This window comes from Tursiops truncatus, chromosome 17 (assembly GCF_011762595.2).
Source record: "Tursiops truncatus isolate mTurTru1 chromosome 17, mTurTru1.mat.Y, whole genome shotgun sequence".
Taxonomy (NCBI): Eukaryota; Metazoa; Chordata; class Mammalia; order Artiodactyla; family Delphinidae; genus Tursiops; species Tursiops truncatus.
Window position 1 is genome coordinate 21,685,199 of NC_047050.1, and position 13,789 is coordinate 21,698,987.

The window sequence follows — 13,789 nt, forward strand, 5'->3', positions numbered from 1 at the left end:
CAGGTGCCAGGTCTTCCTCAGAACCTATACTTCTCCACGAGGCCGGGCCTCCACGCTGAGGTAGGAGGGATCCTGGCCAGAAGGTCAGCCAGCAGCTCTGGGAGGAAGGTTGCTGCGGTGGGGGCTCTGCTGCCATGGAAACGACTTCATTTCCTTCCACTCAAGTAGCCTGCTGACCGGGTTCCTGCTCTGTTGAGTAAAAGGGTCACTGACTCTCCCCAGAAGGTTGTTCAGTTCACATCCCAAAAGTCCCTCTATTCAGGCCCTGGGGAGGTGTAGAGACTCCTGAGGGCGCTCTTTCCTGAGGCTGGGTGACAGAAGTGGGGGAGGTTCCTGATAGTTCCCAGGTGCTGGTTGAAGTGCCCGGAGAATGGTCATGCAGGTTGGGGAGTCAAGTAGGTGGAGAGAGAAGGTGGGCGCAGAGGGCCCCTTCCTGAATCCAGAGCTCACAACGTTACCCTCCCCCATTTCCAGAAACTATCTCTTCCCCCACACCAGCCCCCATGGCCCAGTACCGGGAAACCGGGAGCCCAGAGCACTTGTGGCCACAGAGACACTCGCACGCAGCCCTCAGGGTGGGCGGGGCCGGCTGCAGGCAGATGGGGACGAGGTGTGCTCCCGGGAGGCCTCGGGCTGAAGGTGGCCCTCTGAGAGAAGCACCCCAGCTTGAGCAGAAAGGTTAGAGGTGGGGGAGAGCAACCTAGGGCGCCCCCTCGGAGCAGTGGGAGTGGGAAGAGGGGCGGGGGCGGAGGGAACCCGCGATGGGAGGCGAGTGGGCTGTCAGCAGAGGCCCGCTTAGCCCGCGGGAGCTGCCTCTGAGCAGGGGGCGGGAGGGCAGTGCCGCCCTGTGGCTGCCCGGCTTCGCGGATCGCGGCTCTCCGCACACGGGTCGCTGGGTCCTGTGCCTCTGTATCCCCTCCCTCACCCCGCCCCCCTCGCGAGGCCGCGCCGCTGGGTGGCCTGAGTCCACGGGCAGAACCCCATCGCCCGCCCCTCTCAGACCCGCCTCGGCCCGCCTGCCTGGCCCTGCGCAGCTTGCGGCCCGGGGAAGGTCCCTGAGCACTTAGCCAGCGGCCTCTGCTGTGTCTGCTGCTGCGGCCGGTAACCCGTGCAGACCACGCCGGGCACCTCCGGCACCCCAAGTCCGCGGGAGCGCACGCGGGCCCTGATGCGGGACTTCCCGCTTGTGAACGGGTGGCTGCAGTGTGTGCGGGCTGCTGGGGGCCGGTGGGGGCCTAGCCTGGCCCTGGGCAGGGGAGGGGGTCCGGAGCATGCAGAGCTAGTGGGGAGGCTCCCTCACACCACCCCTGGATGTCCTGTCCATCATCTACAGATGCCCTTCCCCTTCTCTGTCATCCCCTCCCTGGTGGGAACCCCTCAGCCCAGGCCGCAGCTGCTCCTAGTATAGTCTGTGTGACAGTGTGAGGTGGGGACCCGCAGGCTGGCCCAGGCCAGGCAATGTGTCCTGCCTGATCCCAAGACCTAAGGAGCCCACCCGTTTGCCTTGACCTCCCTCCAGCCGCAACGAGATGCCCCTGGTCCTGAGGCAGTTTTACCACAACGGGCTACAGGATGTTAATCTGCACAATTTCAGCCATGGCCAGACAGCTTGGACAGGCTGAACGATGGTCTCGGAGGTGCCCAGGTACCAAAGGGACACACAAGGTGCCACCATGGCTGCTGGGGAATGTGGGGCCCTTTGGGGGCCTCAGAGACCACAGCTTAGTCACATTGGAACTAAGTTACCATAGTGACCTAGAAAGTGCCATGCCATGGGTGCTGGGGGCTACAGGGGTCACAGTGAGCCAGCCTGACGGGCATCCAAGTACCACAGAGAAAGCAACACATTACGTATGACTTCCGGGCACAGTGAGTGCTGTGCCAGCTGAGCCCCAAGGAGTTCCAAAGCCCAAACTAAGCCCTGGCCTTCCCTCAGTTCTGGTCAGCCTACGTCCCATGCCAGACCCACGAACGGGATGCTGTGCGCCTCACCCTGGAGCAAATTCACCTCATCCGCCTCATGTGTGCCTCCTATTCTGAGCTGGAGCTTGTGACCTCAGTTAAAGGTAGAAGGGGGACTTCCCTGGTAATCCAGAGGTTAAGACTCCACGCTTCCACTGCAGGGGGCTCGGGTTTGATCCCCTGTGGGGGAACTTAGAGCCCTCATGCTGCGCGGCACAGCCAAAAAAACAAACAAAAAAAGTAAACAGACTGGTGGTGGTAGGTGTTAGGGACTTCAGTAAGCTTCCCCTGCCTCTGAAAATGATCATCTGACCTACCTGCCCTCAGCTCTCAACAATAGCCGGAAGTGGGCTTGCCTCATTGGTGTGGAGGGCGGCCACTCACTGGACAGTAGCCTTTCCATCTTGCGTACCTTCTACGCGCTGGGTGTGCGCTACGTGACACTCACCCACACCTGCAACATGCCCTGGTGAGCACAGTGCAGATGGTGAGGGCCCAGTGAGGCAGGGATCTGCCCAAGATCACGCTGGGGCCCAAAGCAAGTTTACCCCTGGGATCCGGCCCTGAACCTGGGGTGGGGAGGGGAATGGAGGTTTGCAGAACAAGACTGAATCCCCAGAAGGGCCCTGCTACTGCCAGGCACAGCCCAGTTTGGGTCCCTCCTCTTGCACCAGGTAGTTGCAGGTGTAGACGGTTCAACAGAACCTCTTTCTAGGCTCTTGTAGCCAAGTCACAGCCACCAGTCAGACTGCCTCCTGGGCATCCTGCAGGGCACAGAGCTCAGCAAAGCGTATCCACCCCTTCTACAGCAATGTCAGTTGGCTGACCGGCTTTGGCGAGGTAAGAACCCAGGTTCCATACCCTGCCCCACATGAATGTACAGCCCCACCTGTTCCCTACAGATAAATGCACACAAGATAAATGCAGCCCTGATGCCCTCTCCCCATCCTGTCCCTGCAGAAGGTGGTGGCAGAAATGAACCGCCTGGGCATGATGGTGAGCTTGTCCCATGTCTCGGATGCTGTGGCACGGCAAGCCCTAGAGGTGTCACAGGCACCTGTCATCTTCTCCCAATCAGCTGCCCGGGGTATGTGCAAGAACACTCGGAATGTTCCTGATGATATCCTGCAGCTTCTGGTGAGAGACTGCCCTGGCCCTCAAAGCTAAAGCAAGAGATTCAAACCAGGAGCCCTTGAACCTGAGCCTCTTCTTCCTCAATTTCCTCAAACCCCAGGTTAAATATCTTCTGCCCCCAAAACCCATGGTCCACAGTCCCTGAACTCTTGAGCCCTAGGTGGGGGTCTAGGTGGTAAGATACTCCTCCAAACCCGGAAACCCAGGGCCAAGACACCACCCAGACCAGGGCTGCGGCTCCTCCATTCACACAAACCCAGAGAGGAGACGACTCTGACCTCAAAGCCAGGGCTGAATACCTTCCTCACAGGGGCCGAGAGAGTGAACAGGCAGGTGGCTGTGCTGGGGGCCAAGCTGACTGCCCACCGGTTCACCCCTGCAGAAGAAGAACGGTGGCATCGTGATGGTATCCTTGTCCGTGCGGGTGCTGCAGTGCAACCCGTTAGCCAATGTGTCTACTGTGGCAAGTGAGCCTCACCCTGGGCTCTCTGAAAACTCTGATTTGGAGCTGAAGCTGGGTCCAAATTTGGGGAGGACTTCAGAAGAGCTCCAGTGGTTTGACCCACCTGTTGGCAATAGGTACAGCTCCCAAAAACCCAATAATGGACGGTACACAGCACCTTGGTGCCATGTAGAACTGGAGCCACAGAATCAAAACTGCGATACCGATGGGTATCAGGGAGGCTGTCAGACACTGCTTTATGTCAGAAACAGAAAGAAAATATCCACTATCAGAACTGTTGTTTGACTGACTTTTTTTCACATCTTTCTGACAAAATTCGTGAAGTTGTGAGTACCACAAGCATCATTACACTTCTGTTCAAGATGTAATCTCTGGCTCACAATCATTGTTTAGCTTCTGTATATTATATATGGTATAATACAGACCTTGCAGTACACGAAGGTCTGTATTAGTCTGGTTGGGCTGTTATAGTGAAATACTATAGACTGAATGACTTAAACAGCAGAATTTTATTTTCTCACAGTTCTGGAGGGGGAAGTCCAAGATTAAGGTATTGAATACCATAAGAATTGGTTTCTGGTGAGAACAATATTCCTGACTTAATGATGGCTGTCTTCTTGCAGTGTCCTCACACAGCCTTTCCTCTATGAGCAGAGGGAGAGAGATCTCTGGAATCTATTCCTCTTCTTATAAGGACACCATCAGTCCCTCTCAGATTATTACCCCACCCTTATGACTTCATTTAACTTCAGTTACCTCCCTAAAGGACCTATCTCCTATCTTCTACAGCAAAATTGAGAGGGGCTTCAACATATAATTTTGGGGGGGACACAATTCAGTCCATAACAACATCTTAAGATAGCTTTCTCTGATTTTCAGTCTCTCACTAATACCTTCCTCTTTGTCTAGTAATTATTCAAGTTTCCGTAATTATTATTTTTTTTTAATTTTCTTACATTATCCCTTCCCTTTAAATGCTCTCTTCACTTCTTAATTGGCATTTCTTGGAAATGAAGGCACCTTTCCTCACAATGTATTGATTACTCTCCCCACTGTAACACAGTGTCTTCTCCCATGACTTTCCTGAAATGGTTCCATTTTTTTTCATAAAAGTTTAATCATCAAACCAGATGGTTTATTTTAAGTTCCCATAGGATTTTCCCTTTGGGAAACAACTGACTCCATTAAATGGTGCTTCTTTTAAAACTACCTTCCTTTATGTTTCATAGCAATCTTATGATTTCTGTTGGCATACCACCTAGCTTCTTTCTGTTCATTCTTTTTATTTTTTTTTCAGTTGTTTCTCTCCTCACTCCTTAGCGCTAGATACTACATACAGTTGGCCTTCTTCTCATCTCTTATATACTCTCTCTCTTACTCCAGCAGCTTTGTTTACCATTAAGTATATTATCTGCCAGGCACCTTCCATATGTTACCAACATCTCTCCCTCTGTCTTTGTCATTTCAGCCTTTGCTCTGCTCTCTGAGCTCTCACAGGGAGATCTATTTAACACAGGAATCTCAGTGGAAAATACTAGTAACTTATTTCTCTACTAAGTAAAGCCCTTACCCATCACATGATCCTGATCCATCTTGCAGCCACATCATCTGGACTATGTGACCTCCAATGTCACAATAGCAGAGGACCAGATAAGAGGGACATTGGCTCCTAATGACCTCAGCTCAGAAGTGATACACTGTATTCTGCTTCTTTGCCACTGGCCACAACTAATCAAAGGAAAACAGTCTAACTACAAAGGAGGATGAAAAATGTAGATAAGCACATAGGATATTTGATGAGCACTATCTCGAGGTGACATCACCTCCCATCAAACTTTTATTTCACAGAGAAAACACAGACTATAAAGCAAAAACACCCCTAAATAACTTTTTCTCTTTACATACAAGGATAGCTTTTCTACATAGTTTATAAATACCTATTCTCACTTCCTCAGTATCTTCCATTCATTTCCCCATCTCTTTGGTATTGTTAAGGTTTTCCTCTTTAGCAATTTTATTTTGGCCCCCTCCCATTAAAAAGCTTCCCCCCCCCATTAAAAATTACTCTTGTTTGATGCCAAGTAATTCTCTAGCTACCTTTTCTCTCTTCCCAATTTCACAGTACAGTTTATCAAAAATTGTATGTATTCTCACTGTCTGTATTTTCTTATCTTTATGTACCTCGTGACTCACACAATTTTGCTATTTTCTTCTTACTTATCTGCACTGGAATTGCATTCACCGACATTTAATTTGTGATTAAATTGAATGAATATTGTTTGGTCATTATGTCACCTTTCAGCAATATTTGATTTTGCTGATCAAGTTTGTCATCTCAGAAAAATCTTTCACCTTAACAACAGTAACATCTTAATCTGCTACTTCTTCCTCCTGCCTCTGGACACCCTTATCTCTTTCATTGGGCACTCTCACTTTGCCCTCTCCCAAGAGATGTGTATTTCTCAGAAGCTCTCTTCTGCACTTGATAGATGGTCTCATCTACTCTTATGATTCCAGCCACCATATATATCATAGATCTTGACCTAAAACTTACATATCTCTCTCCTGAGTCTCTTACAAACCTAACTAATTGCCAAGTGAAAAACTCTGCCCAAATATAACATGGACACTTAAAATTAATTATGTGATATTACTGAACGATTAATTTTACCTTCAATACTTACTTCCACTATTCATCTCTCTACATCATTTATACCACCACTATTTGTACAGTTGCCCAAGTTGGATACTGAGGAAACACTGAAGACTCTGGACTCTGACAACCCTCAGAATGGGAGAAAATATTTGCAAACGAAGCAACTGACAAGGGATTAATCTCCAAAATATATAAACATAAATAAATTTGTAAAATCTATAAGCAACTCATGCAGATCAATATCAAAAAATCACAACCCAGTGAAAAAAAATGGACGGAAGACCTAAATAGACATTTCTCCAAAGATGGCCAACAAACACATGAAAAGATGCTCAACATCACTAATTATGAGAGAAATGCAAATCAAAACTACAAGGAGGTATCACCTCACACCAGTCAGAATGACCATGATCAAAAAATCTACAAACAATAAATGCTGGAGAGGATGTGGAGAAAATGGAACCCTCCTACACTGTTGGTGGGAATGTAAATTGGTACAGCCACTATGGAGAACAGTATGCAGGTTCCTTAAAAAACTAAACATAGAACTACCATTGACCTAGCAATCCCACTTCTGGGCATATACCTGGAGAAAAGCATAATTCAAAAAGATGTATGCACCCTAATATTCATTGCAGCACTATTTACAATAGCCAGGACATTGAAGCAACCTAAATGTCCATCAACAGCGAAATGAATAAAGAAAATGTGACACATATATACAATGGAATATTACTCAGCCATAATAAGGAATGAAATAGTGCCATTTGCAGAGACATGGATGGACCTAGAGACTGTCATACAGAGTGAAGTAAGTCAGAAAGAGAAAAACAAATATTGTATAATATCACTTATATGTGGAATCTAGAAAAATGGTACAGATGAACTTATTTGCAAAGCAGAAATAGAGACACAAATGTAGAGAACAAACACATGGATACCAAGGGTGGGGAAGGGGGGTGGGTTAAATTTGGAGATTTGGATTGACATATATACACCACTATGTATAAAATAGATAACTAATGAGAAACTATGGTATAGCACAGGGAACTCTACTCAATGCTCTCTGGTGACCTAAATGGGTAGAAATATAAAAAAGAGGGAATATATGTATAGGTATAACTGATTCGCTTTGATGTATAGCAGAAACTAACACAACATTGTAAAGCAACTATACTCTAATAAAAATTAATTTAAAAAAATAAAAAAAACTCTGGACTCTGTATAATCATCCCTCACCTTCACAATTAATTCAGTAACCAAGCACTGTCTAACCTAAATTCCTACTATCTCTCAATATTGTCTACTTTTATTCAAGCCTCTTGTCACTACTTGGTTCTGAGCTACATTTTCTCTTATTTATGGAACATAAACTGTCTCAACTTTTAACAGAATAAATCTTTTAACAGAATAAATATTCATTGAGTACCTACAACACTGGTAAATAGGGACATTGTTCACATGTAGTTTACAATGTAGTAGGGGAAATGAACTATAAAATATAACTATACCTCTCATAGGTAACTGGACAGCCAAGTTTTATAAGAACACACAGAAAGGGAATTTAATCTCTAATGGAAGTTGTGAAAAGCCAGAGATTCAATGCTTATTCTGAAACTTATATGATGAGAGTGCATTAACCAAGGATGAGTAAAGAATCATACAAATTGATGACATAACCTGGAGAAAGTTCAGCATTAAGAGAAGTCTAACCCTGAAGTCTATTGAGTATTGCTGAAAATTTATGGAAGAAGGAGATGCTAAGTAAAGATAGAGAAACCAGATAAGGGTGGACTAGTAGGCAAGAGCACAGTGCTTGAAGCCTTTTCCCCAAAATTAAAGAGAAACTATCAAAGAGCTCTAAGCTATTGAGTGAAATTTAGGTTGCAATGCAGAGAATAAATAAGACAGAAATAATACTGGAGTCAGGGAAAAAGTGAACTGGAATGTTACATCCGAGTAAGAAATGTAAAAGATATGACAATGGACATAGAGAAGAATGGACATGTGTGTGTGTGTGTGTGTGTGTGTGTGTGTATATATATATATATAGTATATTATGACAACTCTTAGGGATTGTTCCAATCAGAGTTTAAGGGAGGGGAGAAGAGTAAAGAATGACTCTCAGTTTCTTGCTTGGTTAATTGGGGTTAAAACAGTTTGCAATAAAAAAGAATTAGCTTAAGCCATTTAATCATTTTAAGTACATTCTGAATCCTATACAAATAAGTTTGAGAAATTTAAGAAAATTGTGTTTCCTTAAGTTTTGCATATCTTTTGTTATGCCATGTAAATTCCCTTCTTTTTCATATGATTAAAGAAAAGTTATGAAAAAAATAAGAGAGAAATGAGAGAAAATAAGATCTTATGAAAAATTATGAATGGTCTTTATCTGTTTTTGTGCTTACTGTAATTTCTTATTGTTTATCTCTCTATATACATATTCTGAGATATCTTCTCAGACCTGCTGAATCAATCTGTGAGGATTAAGTTTAACTAATCACTCAGATGAACCTAAAATTGGTTCATCTACAGGAATAACCAACATAAGAGAGCAGTCATGGTAGTCTCAAAATTAGAGAAGACTTCCCAATTATTCCCATTATGTCAAAGAGAGAATATGAGCAGGTACTTCAAGTATCCAAACCTCATATGATTAGATTCTGCAAAAGCATTTTAAATAGAAAAAATACATAGAAGAAAGGTTAAGACAAAACTTCCCCAGGATAAAATGGATCCCATATTTTCACCAGATGCCTTTACTTAGGAAAAAGAAATGTTAAAGAATTGTAACAGTATCCAACCTGGAAAACAAAATACAGAAATTTTCACCACTAAGCCTGAACTCAGTACAACTCTGATTTAGTATTTTTTCAAGCCTTACACAGCAGTCTCTATTTTTAAAATATTTATAAGTAACCCATTTTGTAGGAAAACACCTATCTTTCATCATATGAATTATGATACTTTATACTTTTATTCCAGCCTAACTGTTATACTTTATTTTCTACCATTTGGCAACTTATACCCTATGCTCTAGTCAAAAAAAATCTCATTTACAATCACTTAAATAGACTGTGTTGGTTCTCAAGTCCAGGATGTTCGTCTGCCTGGTATGCCCCTGACCTTCTCTCCACGTGGAAAATTCCTACTGACATTCAAAACCTAATTCCAAGACCCCCTCATTGTTGGCATCCTCTTCAATATCCCCTAGCAGGGTTATTGACTCCAAGTTCTGTTTTACAAAGTTACATTTTTATGATCTATTTATTTAATAGCCTATCCCTATTCAATTGTAATGAGTTGTTTATGCATCTCTCACACTCTCTTTTGAGTTCCCCTGGCCTTTATTTTTTCTTTTATCTCTTACCCGTAAGCACAGCGCTTGCCCCATAGTATGTGCTCAACGTGTTGGCTGAGTGAAAAAAGACATCTTTTAGCTCTAATCATTTGTGAAATTTCATTTAAAATGACATCAGATTACCCTTTCTTTCTTAACTTAATTTCTAGTACTATAGAATGTACACTCAGAACATCGTCAGTGGCCTACAGAAACAGTGTTCTCACTGGACTTCATGCATATAGTCAACCCTCTTATAACTTTCTCTGGCATACAACTGCCAGATATGTTCTTAAAAAAAAAAATGTACCAACCCCTCACCTATTGGAAAACTTCCAGAAGCTCTCCATTCCTTATTGTATCTTTTCTACTTGATTTTTCAAATACCTCTGTCTTACTTAATCTATTCAGAACTGCCTTTTCTACATTTGGCTTTCATTTTCAATTTCATTCATATCATTATCTGCACTTACCCATAGAACCTAAGCATATTTCAGTTTCTTATGCAAGTTTCCTCACTAGAGGTCAAAGGGGCAAGGACTATTGTGATAAAATATTAAATAAATAGACGATAGGACTTTGTTCTATTGGTCTGGGAAAATTACTACCTGAAACAAAATAATTCTGGGAACTGAAGGGATCAGACCAGTCAGCTTTGTTTACTTCAGACTCAAATCAATGTCTTGTCTTTACCTGAGCTCTGATTACATTTAGAAAAAAGTACTGTAAATACAGTGAATGAGCAAGGCCACTATCTGAGACGTGTCTGGGTCCTTAGTATAGTAACTGGGGGAATGGTAAGCATTGGTCAATGTTTGCTGATTGATGACTCAATAGATCTGGTTAAGCCTCACCATCAGAATTCCACATTTTTTAACAAGCTTCTCAGTCTTTTCATCCTAAAGAAGAAACTAAAGAAAACCAGATGACAAGAATTTCAAATTGTAAAATATCCTGGTTGTCAAATTTAAATAGGGATATCCTGTGCAATGGAGAGGCTGGCTGGTGCCAATTTCACATTTTGTTCTCTAGTGTCTGGGCGAAGCCTGCTCTGCCAGTGAGCTCACAGGTCGAGAGCACTCCAGTTTCCACAGACACCTGAGAACCTTCTATTTTTCATGGTGTTCCTGCCTTACCTAAGGGAAGGACTATATTCACAATGAAAAGAGTTATGATTAATCACCAGTAGAGAGATTCTTCCACTTTCCAGGTGCCCACGTTAAGAGTCTGGTATAGTCAACACTCCCTCTAGCATAGATCATGTATTGAAATGAGAAAACTATCACCTAATATGGCCAGAGAGATTAAGGGAGTTGGCCCAGCTGACCCCAGGAGACACCTCTAATTCAAAACCTAAACCATTAACATAGTGATTGTGATCAAGAAGACTTACAGCACATAAGAGATTCAAAAAGCATATTAATCCACCTCCGGCAACACTGCCAGTTTAAAAGAATGATTAACCTTCTCTCCCACTTGATTCAACCTGGCTATGTATTACATCACTCAAATGCCAGCAGACTCTATGCTTATGGCTTCCATTAGGTAGCACTTAGTATACACGAAAACTTTCTTCAAGAAGTAATTACTTTTGAAACCATAAACATTTCAGTAGGGAAAAGAGCAAAAGAAAGGAGGTGCAAGTAAAGGGAACTAGGAAAAAATAAGAAAATACCCTCAAATATAAACATGTTGATTCAAAAAATAATTTAAAGGGGATTTAAACGATACTAGGTGAGCATTTATTCTGTTTCTGCTTTAAATAAAGCATTATGTTCTATTTGTTAGGTGTTGTACTTGTTTATTATCTAATGTCTGTTAAAAACCTCTTGAAAGAGATGTATTCATTCTGGTATCCTAAGCACCTATCTGGATGAACAGCACAAGCAATGGGAAGTCATGGGACATAATGGACCTTGCAAAGGCTCTGGAATCCATCTCTTACTTACGGTCTTTGAGACTCAGGCTCCTCCTCTAGGTAGTGTTCCTAAAACTTAGTGGAGATAGAACACTAGGGACACAGAAGGTCAAAGTAGGTATTTACTACTACTTTTCAAATATCTTCCTTGAGGAAAACAAATATATTTGATTTGCATTGAGGCTTTCTTGTGAATTTTATTCTTCTAAAGAAGAATATTTTTAGTGAGCAATTTATTCGTTTGCCTCCCTGTGCTACTTTATTGACAATACTCGGGTAGGGGTGGTTTTCTCTCAAGCAGTTACCTGCATGTGATTTGTATTTCCTAAAAGCATGTTTTCCTGCTCTTTCTTTCCACCCCATCCCAACTCTACTTAAAATATTGTGAACCTCTATTAAAATGCAAAGAACCCTGGGAAAATAAGGAGAAGCAAAATGTGCGTCACTGCCAGCTCTGGTATGCATATATCAGAGGCTAAATTATAACTGATGAAGACAGAAAGGGGGCCCATATCTGTCTGACTTCAGAAATCAGAAGTGTAGCTACTACAAGCTGATGAGTTGGAACTCAGATCAAGGCCTAGAGTGGAGAGGAGTCTTCTGATCAGAAGGGGAAAGTAAACAAAGGGCAGCGTTTAATTAGTTAATAATAAGTAAGAGAATGACTATGGTGTTTTTACACAACAGGATATAATATTGAAATAAAATCCCCCAAAGTGACACAGAAACATAATGCAACCTCTTAAGCTACAACCCTTCCTAAACCAAACCATACCATTCTCTTCACGCAGCCTGGAAAGTCAAAAGAAAGGGGATACTGATCTGCCTCACACTGGCATTAGAAGCAGATCTAGTTTTAATGAAGTTTTATTTCATGGACTGAAGTTTCCCCCAAAAAAGGGTAAGCTTTTTTTCTCAAGAAACATCACTGTGTAATAATCAAGGAGCCAGGGATGGTGGTATTAATCGTTCTAAGTACAGGGATTTGTTTTGCAGAAAGAAGTACCAATCAGAAAGAGAACTGACGAATAATTACTTAACAAAACTGCTTCAGAAGTAGATTTCTAAATCTACTTTTAGACTAATTCATAGTTAGAAAAATATTACTAAGTTTATTCATTTAGAGGAAATCTTTGCAAGCCTTTGAAACCAAGAGGTATTGTATCAAAAGAGATAAGGTCACTAGACACTTATGTAAGAGCTACTTCTTCCTCAAATGGCCACCATATAGTCATGTCTGACTATTACATTACCAAGAAGTAACAATGCATCTTTAGGAAACTAGTATGAAAGAGAAACATAATAAAATTTTTTGCAGGTGACTCTTTGATCTCATAGGTGTGTGTTAATTTTCCAAAGTTGGGACTGGATCCTGCCTTTAGAAAATGCTCCTTGAAATATCGCATTGAAAATCTTCTCTTTTACTCCTGATTGTAAACACTGTATATGTTTTTAAGAAGACCAATAAAAAATATGGACTATGAAATTATTCTTCCAGTAGTGAAATTGTGGAGAATACAACTTGCATTTCTACTGTATTCCCGCAAAAAGAGGAAGTTCTTTTCCACAAAGACTCTCATCAATGTGAACTCTGGGAGAGAAGTATTTGTAGTTGTCTCATGCTTTGTGGTGAGAGACTCGCACTTTTTCCCCTGTCTCTATTGTGGGAAACAGGGCACACTTGGGACTGAGAATTCATGCTGTGGTAGGAAAACAAAGAAGCGGAAAATACCCTCATTAACACTGCTCTTTAACAAGTTCAGCGAATGGGCTTCAGGCATTCTAAACAGTAGCAATTAAAAAATAACTGTAAATTTCATACATTTCTTCCAGTAGGATGAAAAGCTGAGGTATGTTAACTTTAATTTTATGGTTTGGGGGAATGCAGAGTTCGATTACTCCCTGTCAAAGCAGGAATCAGCCTCTTACAGGGAATAAGTGCTAATTAAGAAAAACAGAGTAAGCATGTTCTATTAAGTATATTTGTTTCTTTCCTGTGCACTTTGGCTGCACAAGCTGTAACCACAGTTTCCGGAGCGACCATCAATGCTCCCTACGAACGCCAATGCAGTGTTCCGTCCAGTCAGTGGGGTTCAGAGACCAGTCAGAATGCTGATGCTTTTCCACAGAGGAGCTGGGGCTAGGGAGGCAAATGCAATCAGGGAATATTATATCTGTCTTGTGTGCCTGCTACAAAACAGTGTCCTCTCAAGACTACTCTATCCCTTCTTTGCTTTATACGTGTATGTGTAAGTTTGTATATGTAAGCTTTACAAGTCTGTAATAAGAGAAAACTGAAAATGCCCAGGAAAAAGA

The 13,789-nt window shown here is 42.7% G+C and overlaps 1 protein-coding gene across 1 annotated transcript; it reads left to right on the forward strand.

The window, feature by feature from the left end:
• Nucleotides 1-761: 761 nt before the first annotated feature.
• Nucleotides 762-3,844, forward strand: LOC117308748 (dipeptidase 2-like). Its single transcript, XM_033843279.1, is given in 9 exon segments — nucleotides 762-896; nucleotides 1,115-1,194; nucleotides 1,520-1,605; nucleotides 1,608-1,645; nucleotides 1,937-2,066; nucleotides 2,290-2,431; nucleotides 2,733-2,802; nucleotides 2,923-3,099; nucleotides 3,479-3,844. Coding segments are annotated over 9 exon segments (1,224 nt in total).
• The last annotated feature ends 9,945 nt before the right edge of the window (nucleotides 3,845-13,789 follow it).